The 19,508-nt window shown below is 37.9% G+C and overlaps 1 protein-coding gene across 1 annotated transcript; it reads left to right on the top strand.

The window, feature by feature from the left end:
• The first annotated feature begins 1,501 nt into the window (after positions 1-1,501).
• Positions 1,502-7,457, top strand: LOC131644624 (ABC transporter B family member 1-like). Its single transcript, XM_058915177.1, has 9 exons — positions 1,502-2,219; positions 2,310-2,364; positions 2,448-2,623; positions 2,735-2,935; positions 3,600-3,859; positions 3,978-4,294; positions 4,419-5,016; positions 5,120-5,837; positions 5,919-7,457. The coding sequence occupies exons 1-9, from the start codon at positions 1,830-1,832 to the stop codon at positions 7,200-7,202; spliced, it is 3,999 nt and encodes a 1,332-aa protein (XP_058771160.1). The 5' UTR covers positions 1,502-1,829; the 3' UTR covers positions 7,203-7,457.
• Positions 7,458-19,508: the final 12,051 nt, after the last annotated feature.

Genomic DNA, 19,508 nt, shown 5'->3' with positions numbered 1-19,508 from the left:
AAGGAAGCCTATACTTGTTGGTCTTGTACGTTGAATCCATCACAAGAACGGTTGGAAATGTGTTGAACAATTTGATACTTTCGGGATGAGTCCAAAAAATGTCACGCACCGTAACTTTGTCCTCGGACGTTCGGAAGCTTGACACGTATTGGTTATCGCCTAATAGTTTCAAAAGTTGTTGCATTTCCGACCGAGGGCCCATTTTCAAGACTTTAAGATTGTGTCGTTCATTGTAAACTTGCTTGATATTTGAAACACTATCCGGTTTTTTCCGCTTCAAATCGGCAAGTATGTTGCGAGGCGCCACTTTAACTATCGATAAATCCGAAATAACATTCTTCTCTTCGCGGGACAAACGACACGCCATTGGATGCCCGTGTAACTTGGCATCCAAGGCATGATTATGAATTCCACAAATGACGCTTAAACGCCACAAATCATCAACCCTCCGAGTCACGCGCAACTTAAACAGACACCCACACCTTCTCGATCATGTGTCTTCGTCTTTTAACACCCGGTTTGTTGGTACATAACTCCCACCCCTCTCGCAATTCAAAACGACAAAAGATTTTCGTCTACTATTTCCATTGTCGGACCTTAAAATAACAATGCTAAATTCAAGTTTACTAGCTTCACTACGAACCCAATCAAGCAATTGTTCACGACTAGCGAAGCTCCGATCATTTGTAAATTGTTGTCGTACATCTACCGCATCGATCATAGATTTAACGTCGATAACCAGATCGTTATTAACGTTGACAACTTCCGGAACTACTACGTCATCGTCGACAGTGTTGTCCGGATGCACCATACCTAACATATGCAAAAATTAGCAAAATTGGCCAAAACTGTGTTTTTTACTGCCAGGGCTTATTTCGGAAGTACATTTCCGAAATTTGTTAGGTAACTTATTTCGGAAATGTACTTCCGAACCATCGCAGTTTTTAGCACAAATTTCTCCAATCAATGTAGTGAAATAGGGGATGAAATGAGAGATGTTTACCTCAAATTGTAGCTTTCTATGCTCCCTTTAACGTGATCAACGGTTTGGAACTTGATTTTGAGACGAAATATGGATTGAGATTGATTGAGTTTTGGAGAGGGTTTGGAGGAGTTTTGGAGAAAAATGATGAAATAGTGAATGAGGGAAAATGATATATGAACACTTTTTTTCGGAAATGAACTTCCGAAATATTACCAGACTGTAAAAAACAACGTATTTTAATTAATTTTCATGCATTTCAGAAATGCATCTCCGAAAACACTAATTTTTTGGTGTTTTCGGAAATATATTTCCAAAGTCTAAAAAAATCTTTAAAAAAAATTACTTCGGAGATACATCTCCGAAGCAGGGTTAAGTTAGGAATTTCGCTGGGGTGACACCCATAGGGAGGTGGATACAGAAATTTTCATATTAATTATCAATATTTTTGTCTTAATATGAAATTACAAGTACTTCTATTTTCCTCTAGTAAGAATCTCCTTCAGTCAAAAACCAATCTCCAAGTCTTCACACATTACTTTTTGTCGGGTAGAGAACCACATTCCTTTCTTTCTCTCTCTCCATGTCTCAGAAATTTCCCTGTCTGTCTTCTCAGTTATCACCATCTATCACTTTCTGATTTCACCTTTCTCCATCATCACACACCTTACACAAGAAGTAACCAAACTCAACATTAACTTACACTCCCAAACAGTGTCTCATTCACACTATTATTCACTGTTCAATTCACCAACACCACCACCTTCTATTCCAGCATCACAAACATGAGCTCAATAAAAGCCATATAGTGATGTGAAACTGTGAATCTCAAGCAAAGTATTTTGCAATGTCACAAGGTTCTGAGCAATGGAAATGGTCTGAAATGCAAGGCATTGAGATGCTTTCATCTTCTGATACAACAGCTTCAATATCAACATTGGAGTTAGATAGACGAGAATCCAAGGAACATATGGAAGGGGAGAGTTCTTTACCCAACAATGAAAGCTGTGATTTTTCTAATGGAAATGAGAAGATTAAGGATGTTCCATCTGTTGGGTTTGGTGAGCTTTTCAGATTTGCTGATGGGTTGGATTATATTCTCATGACAGTTGGAACTCTTGGAGCTATTGTACATGGTTGTTCATTGCCACTTTTTCTTCGGTTCTTTGCTGATCTTGTCAACTCTTTTGGTTCTAATGCTAATGATTTGGACAAGATGACCCAAGAAGTTGTTAAGGTAAGAAGTTCTTGGTAGAGTCCAAAGTTTGTTGCTTTTTTTGTGGCTTCTGTAATGAATGTTGAAATTTTGATTGTTTTTCATTTGCAGTATGCATTTTACTTTCTGGTTGTTGGTGCTGCTATTTGGGCATCTTCATGGGCAGGTGAAAAAACTTGTGTTTTTATGATTTTGTTCTTGTGGTTTTTTTGAGGTTGTGAATGTTAAGAGAGGTTTGGTTTGTTGCAGAGATTTCTTGTTGGATGTGGACTGGTGAGAGACAATCAACAAGGATGAGAATTAAGTATCTTGAAGCTGCTTTGGATCAAGATATTCAGTTCTTTGACACTGAAGTTCGAACTTCCGATGTTGTTTTTGCCATCAACACTGATGCTGTTATGGTACAAGATGCTATAAGTGAGAAGGTGAACCAGAAAAACATACACAAACCCTTTATTGTTTTTTTTAAGATTACTTGTTTTATGTTATGTGATGAGATTAAGATGGTGTTTTGGATATGGTTTTTATGTATGCAGTTAGGTAATTTTGTTCACTACATGGCTACATTTGTTTCTGGATTTGCGGTTGGTTTTAGTGCTGTTTGGCAATTAGCATTGGTTACACTTGCTGTTGTCCCTATGATAGCTGTAATAGGAGGCATTCATACTACCACTTTGGCTAAGTTATCTGGTAAAAGCCAAGAAGCTCTTTCTCAAGCTGGCAACATTGTGGAACAGGTAAGAGGGTTGGGCTTGTTTATCAAAACAACTTAATTAAGCACTTAAGGTATAAGCACCTATCATATAAGTGCATGTGTATGAAATATTTCTGCAATAGAAGATAAGATTAGAGAGTGTTGGAGTAAGACTAAACATGATAAGATTATAAATGACAATATTAGAGAGTGTTGGAGTAGCACCTATAGTAGAAAAGATGGCGGAGAATAGACTTAGGTAATTTGGACATATAGAGAGAATGTCTGTAGATTATGTGGTAGGGAGAGTAAATCAGATGAAGAGGAGTCTAACAACTAGAGGTAGAGGAAGACCTGGAAAAACTATAAGAGAAGTTATTAAGAAAGATCTTGCGATTAACATTTTGGATAAAAGCATGGTCTTGGATAGAACATTATGGCCGAAGTTGATCCATATAGCCAACCCACTTAGTGGGATAAGATGTGATTGTTTCCATACAAGCCATAAACTATTAAGTTAAATTGAAGAGCTTATGTAAATAAGCTGAAAATAGTGTATGCACATGTTATAAAATGTTTTCATAAGCTATCTCAAACAGTCTCACAATCACAAGTGTTTATGCTAGAAGATAAGTTCAGATAAGTCAATCATAACATGCTCTGTGTGTATGCGTCTCGGTGGTGTTAACTTTGAGCCAAATTTGCAGACTGTTGTTCAAATTAGAGTGGTGTTAGCATATGTTGGAGAGACAAAAGCACTACAAGGCTATTCATCTACTCTAAGCGTTGCTCAAAAGATCGGATACCGGACTGGACTTGCAAAGGGAATTGGATTAGGTGCTACTTACTTTGTTGTTTTCTGCTGCTATGCACTTTTGTTATGGTATGGAGGCTATTTGGTTAGGCATCACTACACTAATGGAGGACTTGCAATTGCTACCATGTTTGCTGTCATGATCGGTGGATTGTAAGCACTTTATCTTCTTCATTTTTCATGCTTAAGCAAGCTTCAGCAGTTATTCTTTCCACTCCTTTTTAATCGTCGTTTTAAGGGTATTATTGACAGTTATCATAATTCCTCACAGGGCTTTAGGCCAGTCTGCACCAAGCATGGCTGCATTTACGAAGGCCAGAGTTGCTGCTGCGAAAATTTTCCGTGTGATTGATCACAAGCCTTGTATAGACAAAAATAGCGAATCAGGTTTGGAGTTAGAGACTGTGACAGGACTAGTGGAGCTTAAAAATGTCGACTTTTTATATCCATCAAGACCTGAAGTTCAAATCCTTCACAATTTCTCCTTGAATGTTCCTTCTGGCAAGACCATAGCATTGGTTGGAAGTAGCGGCTCTGGAAAAAGCACGGTTGTGTCCCTCATTGAGAGATTCTATGACCCTTCTTCTGGTATGCGATACATGAACTCGTTCTAAAATTTGTAGCAAACGGATAAAAACTCTAAAGGTTGATTATTTTAATTTAAAAACTGTATCAAATGGCCCCTTAACTTTGTGATCATATGAAATTACAGGAGAAGTTCTGATAGATGGACATGATGTTAAGACATTGAAGCTTAAATGGTTGAGACAACAGATAGGACTTGTGAGCCAAGAACCGGCTTTATTCGCCACCACGATTAAAGAAAATATACTGTTGGGTAGACCTGATGCTGATCAGGTTGAGATCGAAGAAGCTGCTAGAGTAGCTAATGCTCATTCATTCATCTTCAAACTTCCTCAAGGTTATGAAACTCAGGTAGGGGAGAGAGGGTTGCAACTATCAGGGGGACAAAAGCAGAGAATAGCGATTGCAAGGGCAATGCTTAAAAACCCAGCAATTCTTCTCCTAGATGAGGCAACGAGTGCATTGGACTCCGAGTCAGAAAAGCTGGTTCAAGAAGCTCTTGATAGGTTCATGATTGGTAGAACAACTCTTGTAATTGCGCATCGACTATCTACTATTCGCAAAGCTGACCTTGTCGCTGTACTTCAGCAAGGAAGTGTTTCTGAAATCGGGACTCATGACGAGCTCTTTGCTAAAGGGGAAAATGGAGTTTATGCCAAGCTTATCAGAATGCAGGAGACGGCAAATGAAAGTTCAACGAGCAATGCCAGAAAAAGTAGTGCAAGGTAGGTATCACCAACGTTTAAGAAAAGTAGTTGATCTTATTTAACTTTCAATATCTTAAGCTGAGGATACATCATTCTATTATTTTTTTTTGAAAATATGCAGGCCTTCTAGTGCTAGGAATTCTGTAAGCTCACCGATAATTACTCGGAATTCTTCTTATGGTGGCCGATCACCATACTCGAGGAGGTTTTCTGATTTCTCCACATCTGATTTTAATCTCTCCCATGATGCATCGTATCCAAATTACAAGCTTGAGAAGCTTGCGTTCAAAGAGCAAGCGAGTTCCTTCTGGCGGCTTGCAAAAATGAACTCTCCCGAATGGTTATATGCATTGATTGGTTCTATAGGCTCTATTGTTTGTGGATCCCTTAGTGCATTCTTTGCTTATGTTCTCAGTGCTGTCCTCAGTGTTTATTACAATCCAAACCATAAGCACATGATTAGAGAAATCGAGAAATACTGTTACTTGCTGATTGGACTTTCGTCGGCAGCACTTTTATTCAATACATTGCAGCACTTCTTCTGGGATGTTGTCGGTGAAAATCTTACTAAACGAGTGAGGGAGAAAATGTTGAGTGCGGTGCTTAAAAATGAAATGGCATGGTTTGATCGAGAGGAAAATGAGAGTGCTAGGATTGCAGTAAGATTAGCTCTTGATGCCAACAATGTTAGATCTGCTATTGGAGATCGGATTTCGGTAATTGTGCAGAACACTGCACTTATGCTTGTTGCTTGTACAGCAGGGTTCGTATTGCAGTGGCGACTTGCCCTTGTTCTCGTTGCCGTCTTCCCGGTTGTTGTCGCAGCCACTGTCTTACAGGTTTTCTTTTAAACATTTTTTCAGTTTCATGCTTCATTGTGTTATTTATTTATTAATTCTTTGCTTTAAATTTTTGAATAGAAAATGTTCATGTCGGGTTTCTCTGGCGACTTGGAAGCTTCACATGCCAAGGCCACACAACTAGCTGGGGAGGCTATAGCCAATGTAAGGACCGTTGCTGCGTTTAATTCGGAAAAGAAAATTGTTGGCCTTTTCGCTTCAAACCTTGAAACTCCACTACGGCGTTGCTTTTGGAAGGGACAGATTTCTGGAATTGGTTATGGGATAGCTCAGTTTGCACTCTATGCTTCCTATGCTCTTGGTCTTTGGTATGCTTCTTGGCTAGTGAAGCACGGTATCTCCGATTTCTCTAAAACAATCAGAGTATTTATGGTCCTCATGGTCTCTGCTAATGGTGCTGCCGAAACATTAACTCTGGCTCCTGACTTCATCAAGGGAGGCCGAGCTATGAGGTCGGTTTTCGATCTCCTTGACCGTAGAACTGAAATTGAGCCAGATGATCCAGATGCTGTCCATGTCCCCGACTCTCTTCGCGGTGAAGTGGAACTCAAGCATGTTGACTTCTCTTATCCCAGCCGACCAGATATGCCGGTTTTCCGCGACCTTAGTCTTCGTGCAAAGGCAGGCAAAACTCTTGCCCTTGTAGGCCCTAGTGGATGTGGTAAGAGCTCGGTTATTGCACTTATACAAAGATTCTACGATCCAATGTCCGGCCGAGTCACGATTGATGGAAAGGACATACGAAAATACAATCTCAAGTCCCTTAGAAAACACATCGCAGTGGTACCCCAAGAGCCATGCTTATTTGCTACTACTATCTACGAAAACATTGCTTATGGACACGACTCAGCTTCGGAAGCCGAGATTATCGAAGCCGCGACTCTCGCCAATGCTCACAAGTTCATATCTTCTCTCCCCGACGGATACAAAACATTTGTCGGCGAACGAGGAGTTCAACTATCCGGCGGACAGAAGCAAAGAATAGCAATTGCTCGAGCTTTTATACGGAAAGCAGAACTCATGCTTCTCGATGAAGCAACAAGTGCACTTGACGCTGAATCCGAACGGTCTGTTCAAGAGGCCCTCGACCGCGCCTGCTCAGGAAAAACTACTATCATTGTCGCACACAGGCTATCAACTATTAGGAATGCCAATCTCATTGCAGTGATTGATGATGGGAAAGTCGAGGAACAAGGCTCACATTCTCATTTGTTGAAAAATCACCCGGATGGGATCTACGCACGCATGATTCAACTGCAAAGGTTGACGAATAACCAAGTCGTTGGAACCGTGTCGAGTTCAGGTTCTTCAGCAAGAACAAAACATGATGAAGCTGAATGCTAGATATTTCTATAGAATATATGATATATACCAACTATAATTGTTGGCATTTTTGTTAGTATAGTTTATCACTCATCTCTTCCTAGTAAAGTAAAGAATGTAGCTTTTTTTGTCTTTATGAATCTTACCTTGGAAGAATATCGGAATGAGAATGAAATAGATTATAGATATATCCATGTTTAATAGTAGTAGTTTTTAAGCTTTAAAGTTTAAACCAAGCTCTCTCATTGATCCTCACAAAAAGCTACTTATGTGTCAACTTTGTTAGACCCTCCAAATAAACATCAATATTTGAAATTGAATTTGATTATTTTAGATTATGTGACACTCAACGTATGCCATCTTAGTTCATTTGTGTCGCATCATTTATTTTCTTGAGGTGTCATGACTAAAATTTCAACTCTTTTGATTGCATATAACGCTGAGTGTAGTGCTGAAATTACACACAATAAAGAGTTTTATCGGTTACACAATAATCGATTAAAACTCTTAAAAATTCTCTACATTATTCGCCCTCTATTTTTATCTTTGATTATTTCTTTAATTCTCACTTTTTTTTCATTCCAAATGTTTCATTATCTTCTTATGATTTTAACCTTTCTATCTTCTCATATTTTTTTGCACTGAAACATCGTGTATGAGATAAAAATCATTCATCTCTCTAAAGACTCGCTAGTGATATTGTTCATATTTTACTACACTATTTTCCATATTCATATGTGCTTCAAAATAATAATAACTTAAAAAATTTTCTCCACGTAAATATGGAACCGAATTCTCGTTCACACATAAACGTTAGAGTGACCTCATTTCATTATATGTTGGTATGTGGAAAATTTATTTTAACAAGTAAAATTAAACAAAATTGCTAAACAAGAAACAAAAATTCTTCTAAGTTCTATTTCTTAAGAGCTTAATTATGGCTTCTTCTTCTCGTATTCTTCTAGTTTTAGTGTTTGATCTTCATCGTCACCACCAACATTGCCATTGAGCACCGTCATCTCCCATTAATCGTTGTCATTGCTACTCACCTTCATCACCAATGCCACTACACTCATTGTTGTTCACCGTTATCGTCAACACCACCACATTCACTTTTTATCATCATTGTTATCATCAATCGTTATCATTGTTCCTTATCATTATCGCCTCCACACTCATTATTGATACTTGTCTCCGTCAGTCAATCGTTGACATTGCCACACTTTATTTTCTCATATTATTATTAAGATTATTCTCTACTTTGTGTTGATAAATAGCTATCTTTACTAATCTATTTTGTAATATTCTTTATTTTCTGTTTAAGGAACTCATGAAATATTTTGTGATATTCTCTATTTTTCAAGGAACTCAGAAAAATTGTTTTTCTTGTGATTATACTATGTTTTCTAAAATTAGAAATAAAGAAATATATTTTGTTTTATATGTGATATTAAATAATATCGTTAAAAATATAACTATTTAATATATTAGTAAATTAATTTATTCACATGTTTTATTTCTTTATTTAGGAGTATGATAAGAAAATTTAAATATTGATTGTATAATGTGTCGTCTATATCAACTCCGGCCGACTACTCTAATGCACTAGTACTACTTCTAAAATCTTCTTAGCATTAACATTTTCCTTATGACATTAACAAATATCTTAGCTGCAAGTACATCCAACGATTCTTTGAAATCCGCTCATAATAAATAGCGAGTTCATTACTATTATATATATATATATATATATATATATATATATATATATATATATATATATATATATATATATATATATATAAAGACGTCAAAGTGAAGTAACAAGTTTCAAACATAATTTTAATTGAGTTTAATTATTATGCACTGTCAGTGTAAAACTTTTTACACTATCAATGCATCATAACCACTCAATTATATTACTTTTAAAAAAATTATACTAAAAGTCAAACAATTCTAACAAATTAACGATTGTGATTTATAGACAGTGTAAAACTTCTTTACACTGTCAGTGTATTCCAATTAAATTCATTTTAATTTATTTTTCTCCCACATTTAATGATCACTACATTTCTGGTTCTAGAACAGGGCATTGGCGTTGTCTTTGAGAATCGTCTTCTGATTTTTACAATTTTCACGATCTCATCGTAGCTCTCTGATTCGTCTGTTTGTAACCTCCTTAAGTCACCAAATCAAGACATTCAGAATCTAACGTGAAGTTCCTTCACGTTTGATCCAATCAAGCACATTTCAACTTTGGTTCTTTGAACTTCCAGATCTCCAATTCTCACGATTCATAGTGATGGTTGGATATAAAGCTACTTGATCTGCCGCACCACGTGAAGCTGCTACTGCTAGTGCTCTAGCGACAATCAATCAATTGCCTCTACCTTCTCCGTAAGGCATCGCAAAATTTGGAGCAGCGATTTCACTACATCCAGATTTGATCCGGGCTCTTTATATAGTTGGATTTATTCGAGCACCTTAGGTCGAACCTCATGTTTCACTGTTAGTCTTGCAATTGGAATCATTGTTTGGCCTTCAACTTTTACAATTACACCTCAGTTTTCAAGGTGCAAACTAACAATTAAACAATATATAAAACCCCGTTCGATAGCAAAATTCACAAGCATTCAAAGAAAGACTCCAACGCCTCGAAGAAAGCCTCCATAACGCTCCTCCTCGCGAAAACACTTTCCAAGAGGTTGTGCAAGAAAGACTCATATTGTCGTCCCATAGCCGACCAAGAAGAAGAAAGACGAACCTCCTAGGTTGATAGATCAACATAAAATCCGGAAGTAACATACTCATTCCTAAATCCCCAAGGGAGACTGAGGAAGCTATGCTCCTTCCCCGACTTAAGCAGATAATCGATCAGGAAAGGTGTAGCCAAAACATCCATTGTCTGTCCGGATTTTGAAAAGCAAGGTATTAAAATCCATGGAAAAGTCACCTAAGTTGGGCGAATATGACCGAAAGAGAGATCCCAGCGAGAACATCCAACTCATCAATGAACGATTGGACTACTTCAATGTTGATGAAGCGTCAAAATGTAAGTTGTTTGCTCTGACCCTGATCGAACTGACTGAGCTATGATTCAACGGTCTACTTGACGAGAGAGTTAAGTCATGAACCAATTTCTACAAATGGTTCTCCACAAACTTTATTTTTCTAAAGCGACGACCAGTGAGTAAAGCCACTTTGAGTGAAATCATCCAAGTGCAGTCTTACATCGACCAGTTCACGCAAGCAATTATTGAGGTCGAAGGGGCCGGAGAAGGCCTTTAATGTTGGATCTTTTATAATGGCCTTCTGAGGGACCATCTGTTTTGGTCGAAGATAGGGAGGAATAAAGTGAATACCATCCAAGAAATGTTGACAATGGTTGAGTCTTACATGGATAAGCTGAATACACGATTCGATAAGAAGATTTTTCACTGGTTATCTTCTGGGACCCGCAAAGAGAGCTTTTCCTTTAGTGATTCAACTCACAAACCAAATAGATATTTAATACTAAATCCTCATAAAAGAGCTTTCAATGGGTTCAACTCCAAACCCAAACAAACACTTCCTAAGGAATAACTATTCACTCAAGAGAAAAAAAACTCTTAGTGAATTTACAATATTACTCTTTCTAGAACAATTTCCTCACTTAAATACATAAACCTTTATCAAAGTACTTTAGCCAAATTTCTGTGAGAGAAAGAGGTGAGAAATTCCATGTTTGTGGATGTGAGAAAGTGAAGGGAAAACGTCTATATATAGGCTAAAGGATAGTTCAAAAAATAAATGATTCATGGACAAAGTTAATTGTCCAGTCGTTTGGGTCTTTATTCTAATTGATTAGATGACCTAAATAATAAATTATTTGTTCTCACTTTGGAAGGATTTGACATAGAGTCGTTAATATTCATTCAAACACTGTTACAATCGATTATGAACTCAATTGTCCCTTATCTAATCGATTAGGTATATGATATAATCAATTAGACAATTCAAATATAGGTTATAATCATTATGACAATTTCCAAACCATCTGGATAAGGCTCCAAAACAATTTTAGGTGATTTTATTTGAGAGATAAAGGCTTTAAAAATAATTTTAGTAAGTGTCTGACTTAGCCATATTACTTTACGAAAATGCCTTTGTGTTTTTACAAAACACTGATCACTTATACATGATTAGGCGAATTTTCACACTTCCACTCTCTGAAGCTTCATGTCTTTTGCCGAATACACCGTTCACATAAGCATTTCACCTGAATCTTCTTGAAGATGAGGCTTGAGATATATTAACGTCGTACGCCATTATTGGAGGATATCACAATGATCATTAAACCCTAGCTCTTCAGTTTTATTCAGAGGAAGAAGTTGATCAAACTATCTTTTACATCTTTGACTTCTTGAAACAATTTTAGCACTTGCTTGTCTTTATGATTTGTTACCCTCAAGGTCAGGTTGCATCTTTATGAGTTGTCATCAAAGTCATGTTGCATCTTTATGAGTTTTCCTTAAAACCATGATGGGTCTAGGCATGTCTTGTTTAGCTTTGATCACTTCTTTTTAAACCTACAAGCATATAGTTCCACAGATTCTTTAAAAGCTCTCGAGTTTATTGGATACTCTCAAGAAAAATTATTAGGGACAAAAGTAGGTCATCTTAGGCCAAACTAGTATAACTCTCAGGTGTTCTTTCTTCTCCATTATTTCTTTTACTTTACAGTAATTTTCCTTCCTTTGGTTTTCTGCTGCCTATTTATTCATTTATTTTACAAAATATTTTCAAACTCTAATTTTACAGATGATTTTGTTTAAAACTAAAGTTTTTTAAACCTCCACAATTAACTGTCCTCTTGTATATGAAGTCACATGTCCAACATATAACAATGATGTGCTCATATGGATCGCTTTTTCATCAAAGGTGACCAACAGCAAGAGCTTGAAGTTCTTTGGTACGTGCGTGTCCCATATTTTGTTGGAGATTGGCTAAGGGTCTAAGCTCTCCACGCCCTCTAGTGGGTCGTCCTTATGTCTTTTTTGTTGGAGATGCAAAATACTAGTTTATAGAGTTTTGTTGTGGCAATGTAATTCTTTTATATATGCATACATCTCATTTATGGATCCTTGATCACAGGTAGCGAGCTTCTGAGCGAGAGACTTATTAAAATACCCGTGTTTCAGACCATTTTGGAAAGCATCCCCAAATATTTATTGGTTGGGACTAACCATCTTGATGGTCTCCTTGTTGAACCTAGAAAGGTACTCTCTCTCAAAGAATCAGAGTATTCGTGGAAGACATTGAACAACCTGATTATTGAATTAGCTTTTTCGTGAGGTCTTGGTAGCTGGTTATTAGAACCTAATGTATCACCTTAATGTCGCCTCATTGAATGTTGCAAACAGAAGCGCACCCTTCTGGGAGTGGGTGATGCCTATTATCGCCACACGAGGGTTGATAGCAGTGATGTACTCTTATGGGCTGCTTTTTTCATCAAAGGGGACCAACAACAGTAACTTGAAATTCTCTAGTATAAGTGCATACCATATTCCATTAGAAAAGAGGCTATGGGTATAAGATTTCTACCCCTTTTGGGTGTTGCGCTCGTCTCGTTATTGAAGAAGATGCTGTTAGACGATAGGAATGGTCTAGAGGGGGGTGAATAGACCACCTTTTTCCAACTTAAGAAAATTTTAGCTTTTGAAACGTGACTTTCCTGAATCACTTAATCGTCTAAGAGCGATTATGTTATCGGGGACCGGATATGTGCACTAAACCGAACGGATGAAGATGTCAAGTTATGAATTATGTTTTTAACGAATATATCGCTTGTATCAATTGCACACTATATGGTATATTACTCACAATGAACGTTTTCACTAAAATTTGAACAAAAATTTGATTGAGTAATTTTATCGAACACTTGGTGATCGATATTTTACCTAACCTTAGTTTTTGTTCAACAATGGTAATAAACGAAAACAAATGAAAATATGATAAAGTAAAAGCGATAAGGAACACGATATTTGTTTAGGCAGTTCCTCTAACGTCCTCGCAGGAGTACGTCTGCCCCTAATTTCAAATGAAATTAGGAAAGTTTTATTAGATTGCAAAATGTTTAACAAGGATAGAAAGTACCAATCACCAACTACACACATGCAGTAAAATTGAATACAATTCGATCCTCCCCTTGATTCAAGTTGAATCAAGTCAATGTCTAAGATCTTCACGATCAAGACCCCGATCGTTCCTTTCTCAATCCTCCAGTTGTAGCAATTTTGTTGAGCGGATCTTCAATCCCTCAATCCCTTATGCACGGCTGAATTGATTACCAAAGAAAATCGATCGTCAAAAACCTTCGAACAAAATCTTTGATGAAGAAGGAAAAACCCTAAGGTTTTATACAAGAAACACCCTCAACACTCTTCACTCGAACAAGATGAATCTCTACCGTCGAATCTCGAACAAGACAAATATCTACCGTCGAACCTTATCAGCACACGTTCCTTACTTCGATCGAGAAAGATGATTATGTGTGATTCTCGATCAATAAGCGAAAGGTTGAAGATGAGAAGAAGCTGAGTCTATCTTTCACGTTTCTTGTTCAATTTGTTTAGAATGATCACTTGAGTATTTATAACAACTACAATGTATAAGCCAACTTGAAAACAGCAGAAAACTGGATTTATTAGCGACAGGTCGACCTGCTCTCTGCATAGGTCGACCTATTGAGTGTATAGCACCTGAAAAAGAGCAATGTGTGACACTTGCGTCGACTTGAAGGGTCGGTGTGCGCATTCCCGTGGGTTCCCCAAAATGATATGCGTCGACCTAGTCACTCAATGCGTCGACGCATTTTGCTTTTTCATTTGAATTTCAAAGAATGAACGCGTCGACCTGAAGAGTCAGCGTGCGCATACCCGAGATAACACAAAGTTCCATGCGTCGACCTATTCATGTGATGCGTCGACGCATTCAGCCCTTACACAGAAATTTTTAGAAACATCTTGCAGTAGGTTGACCTGTTGTGTCTCTGAGTCGACCTATTAGTGTCTTGTAGCCAAAAATACTTGTCTTGGTTGCATTTGCTCGGTTTCTAAGTTTCCACTTAAGTTGTGGTTGATTCACAATATTTTGAATACATGAAAACAACACCTTGCCCTCACATACTCCCCCTTTTTGATGATGGCAAAATTTGTGAATCTTTGTCGAGGTGTTGCTTGTCCGACATGCATGCTCCCCCTTTCTGTATGCTCCCCCTTACTTGGTGCGTTTGTTTTCCATTGCTTGTAGATTCACTCAGTTTTCTCCCCCTTTGACAACATCAAAAAGAGATAGGCAATATTATACATATATGGCGGAATAACATAACTCAATCGTGATCAGTACTAAGCCCTTTTGCAATCATAATCATAAAGCAATCATTCACATAAAACAATGCTTAATGATAAAATAAACGGCAACATAACATAAATAGCTAAACGCATAATGAGCACATAGCTCAGTTCAAATCCTTACACAAACACAAAGTACGGTAGAATTTTGTCCAGCATAAAATAAAATGAAGTCACAAAATACAATAAAAATATTCATGACAATATGTAAATAATGAATGCAAAAAAAATCAAAAGAGAACACTAGGCATTGGTATCATCATCTCCTTCTTGAGCCGGTGGTGGTGGTTGAGCCGAATGAATTGGAGGAAAAGGGTAGTGTTGCATGAAGGCACTAGTGAAGGATGAGATTTGGTTGCTCTGGGCATCCAACATGCCATAGAGCGTGTTGTACCTTTGCTCTTCAAGTGTTGAGTAGGCGGTAAACTGAGCACCTTGCTCAGTGACACGAGTGGTTAGAGTAGTTAGGCGCTCATTCATCAAATTTTGATTTTCAATTTGTTGAAGACGCATAGCCTCCATCAATTGTGTAATATTCGAGCCGCCAGTTTCAGCACCCACATCTTCATCTTCATCTTCATCTTCACCTGCAATATCTTCCTCTTCATCAATGTTCATTTCGTCCTCATCTTCTCTATTGAGGTCCGAATTGTTTCCTCGTAGAACAACTCCATAGGCACCCGTGGCGCGATTGTAGAAGAATCCCATCATATTCAGTGTCTTCTTTGTGAATTCTTGGTTAATTGAGATGGTCTTCTTGGGAAGCCGCTGAGAGGGAATATTGACTCTATTAAGCACCCATTGGATGAGAGATGCATATCCAATAGCGGTGCCTCTACCTGACTCCTTTAATTCAAACATGCGCTTCACAATAAAATGGGGCCAATTTACCAGAATTCTGCTCTTGATCAACCAAACCAAGTACACTTCTTGTTGGTCAACACGAGAATATCCACCTTGTTTAGGTCGGATGATTCGTGACACAATCCATTATAGAATTCTATCAACAATGTTTAAGACACCTGTAGTAGCGGACCGAGGGAACAGGTTGCTTTGAACTACATGGTCAGCATGAGGACGCCTCAACATGTTGTTCAGACCAACATTATAGTCAAATTGGGTCAAAACATTTGTATCAGTTACCGTGACGGCATTCTCACGGAGTGGAAATAGACCTAATTGCCTCCAAGTGTTGTCAGTGATGGCGTATGTGGTTGTACCCATCTGAAAGTTGAAGGAACTGCCTTGGAAGTGTCCTTGCATACCATTGTAGAAGACCCTTACCAAATCCTCATTGTACTCATGGCTTAGTTCAAGAAAAGTACCCAGATTTTGAAATTCAATTAGTTCCATTACCTGTTGAAGATGAAGTCTTCGTAGAGTTCCTGTGAACAGCATGAATTGTTTGATGACTTTTCGGTTTCTGAAATGGGAAGAGTAGGATTCCACAAGAGCATCAAGGATAAGAGACAAAGCATCCTCTATTTCAGGTTGTTGTTGAGAGGAAGAGTCTTCTCTGCTTGCTCTCTTTCTTAGTGATTTGTGGGAAGCCATGGATGAGTGAGAGGGAGGAGATGAGTGGTGCTTAGGGTTTGTGTGAGGGGGTCGGCGCAATGAGGAGAAAGAAGAAGTGAATTTGCTTTGTGTTCCCTTTTTAAATGTAACCTAATTTTGAAATTCTGCGAACGATGCGTCGACCTATGCAGTGAATGCGTCGACGCATTAGCCTTAAATTTTTAAAAATTATTTTTGAATAGGTCGACTCACATAAAGAGTAGGTCGACCTAAGGCTTGCAAATTTCAAAATTTGGCTGTATGCGATGAATATATGCATGTTATGACCAAATCTTGCAAAGAATAATCATATTGATGAACAAATATCAGCTTTACCATAGTGATATATTAGCATGAAATGAATATAAGGTTGAAACGATATTACCTTTACACAGGAGAGAGGAGAACCAAGCCCTCACAAGTCTTTCAATGAACACTTAAAAATTAGTGAGAGCATAGATAATAATAATAAATAAAGCATATGCAACTACTCATAGTTGCAACCTATCTGATATATCAAGGACGCCAAGTTCCCTACGGATGTGAAAGAAGGGCTCGGTAGCTAGTGGTTTTGTAAAGATGTCGGCAAGTTGATTTTTGCTATCAACATGCTCAAAGACTACATCACCCTTCTCAACATGATCCCTAAGGAAATGATATCGAATTTCTATGTGTTTAGTGCGAGAGTGCAAGACCGGATTTTTGGTTAGATTAATAGCACTTGTGTTATCACAAAAGATAGGAATATGATCAAGCTTGACATTAAAGTCAAGTAATTGTTGCTTGAGCCAAAGAATTTGAGCACAACAATTACTAGCCGCCACATATTCCGCCTCGGCGGTTGACAAAGCAACGGACACTTGTTTCTTGCTATGCCAACTAACCAAGGAATTTGAAAAGAAGTGACATGTTCCACTAGTGCTTTTCCTATCCAATTTGCACCCGACAAAGTCGGAATCGGAATATCCAACCAAAGAGCAATCACTACCTTTGGAGAACCATAAGCCATGCTTCGTAGTACCTATAAGATACCTAAGTATGCGCTTAACGGCTTTTAAGTGAGACTCCTTGGGACATGATTGATATCTTGCACACATGCACACACTAAACATAATATCGGGACGGGAAGCGGTAAGTTAGAGTAGGGAACCAATCATACCTCTATACCTTTTTACATCAACCGGCTTACCATGTTCATCCCGATCAAGATTTACCGCGGTAGGCATAGGAGTGTCAATGGCCTTGGACTTTGCCATATCAAACCGTTTGATGAGTTCTTGATAATACTTGGTTTGACTCACAAACGTTCCTTCTTTTAGTTGCTTTATTTGAAGTCCAAGGAAGTAGTTTAGTTCACCCATCATGCTCATTTCAAATTCTCCCCGCATAAGCTTAGAAAACTCTTTTACAAGAGTCATGTTAGTAGAACCAAAGATAATATCATCCACATACACTTGAACTAATATTAAATGCTTTTTATGTCTCTTAATGAATAGGGTGGTATCAACTTTCCCTCTTGAGAAACCTTGATTAATTAGAAAATTGCTAAGCCGCTCGTACCAAGCTCTAGGAGCTTGTTTTAAGCCGTACAAGGCACGCTTAAGTTTGTAAACATAATCAGGATAATCAATGTTTTCAAATCTAGGAGGTTGAGATACATAAACCTCTTCATTAATAAACCCATTTAGAAATGCACTCTTAACATCCATTTGATAAAGCTTAAAGTTTTGTGAACATGCAAATGCAATTAACAAGCGTATTGCCTCAAGTCGGGCGACCGGAGCATAGGTCTCCTCATAGTCGATCCCTTCCTCTTGGCTATACCCTTGAGCAACAAGACGGGCCTTGTTGCGAGTGATGATACCGTTTTCGTCTAGTTTGTTCCTAAACACCCATTTAGTGCCAATTACTCGATGGTCTCGCGGAGGAGGGACAAGGTCCCAAACCTCATTTCTCTTAAATTGGTTTAGCTCTTCTTGCATAGCTAAATACCAATGCTCATCGACTAATGCATCTTTTGAGTTTTTAGGCTCAATTTGAGAGACGAAAGAATAATAAAAACAAAAGTTACTTATCCTTGACCGTGTTGTCACCCCTTTTGATATGTCTCCTAGAATGTTCTCCATAGGATGGTCCTTAGAAGATTTCCATGCAAGAGGAAGATCACTCTTCTTGCTTGGTTGATCTTCTACTTTTTCTTTAGGTGTTTGAACCACTTCCTCTTCATTATTCTCGGGTAAGAGGGATTCTTTATCTTTCTCAAGCTTGGCATCCGGATCATTAAGTAAACTCTCAGTTGAGACACCTGCACCATTAAGAACACTACCTTTTCCGACAACTTTCGGACAAGACTCATCAAAAGAGACATGTACGGACTCTTCAACAATATGTAACCTTTTGTTGTATACTCTATAAGCTTTACTAGATTGAGCGTATCCTAGAAAGATACCCTCATCCGCTTTTGCATCAAACTTGCCAAGATTTTCCTTTCCATTGTTTAGAACAAAGCACTTACATCCAAATACATGAAGGTGAGAAATGTTCGGTTTTCTCCCTTTCAAGAGTTCATACGGTGTTTTGTTTAGAATAGGACGTATCAGGATCCTATTCAGAACATAACAAGCCGTATTAATGGCATCCGCCCAAAAATATTTTGGAAGCCCATGTTCATTAATCATAGTTCTCCCAAGTTCTTCCAACACTCGATTTTTACGTTCCACAACTCCATTTTGTTGGGGAGTTCGTGGTGCGGAGAAATTATGATTAATGCCATGATTGCCACAAAACTCTTCAAAGAGATGGTTTTCAAACTCACCTCCATGATCACTTCGGATGGATACTATGTTAGTGTTTAATTTATTTTGAATCAACTTGGCAAATTTCTCAAATGCGGAGAAGGTGTCACTTTTATTTGCTAAGAAAATCGTCCAACAATATCTAGAAAAGTCATCAACTATGACATATCCATAATAGTTTCCACCTAGACTTTTTATTCTAGATGGTCCAAAGAGGTCCATATGGAGAAGTTCAAGAGGTCTTGTAGTTGAAACAATGTTTTTAGATTTAAAAGAGATCCTCATTTGCTTCCCCATTTGGCACGCATCACATAAGTGATCTTTGGAAAACTTTATTTTAGGTAGGCCGAACACTAAGTCTTTTGAGACGATTTTATTAAGCAAATCAAAGTTTACGTGAGCTAAACGTCTGTGCCAAAGCCATGAGTCTTCACTCATAGTTGCTAGACATTTTGCATCAATTAAGGATACATCATTTAGATCAAGCATGTATACATTATTTACCCTCAGGCCTTTGAACACATCATCTTTCTTGTCATCATTTCGAATTATGCAACTTTCTTTAGAAAATGATACTGAGTATCCTT

Source organism: Vicia villosa, linkage group LG1 (genome assembly GCF_029867415.1).
Source record: "Vicia villosa cultivar HV-30 ecotype Madison, WI linkage group LG1, Vvil1.0, whole genome shotgun sequence".
Lineage (NCBI taxonomy): Eukaryota > Viridiplantae > Streptophyta > Magnoliopsida > Fabales > Fabaceae > Vicia > Vicia villosa.
This window is presented reverse-complemented; position numbering and strand designations above follow the sequence as displayed.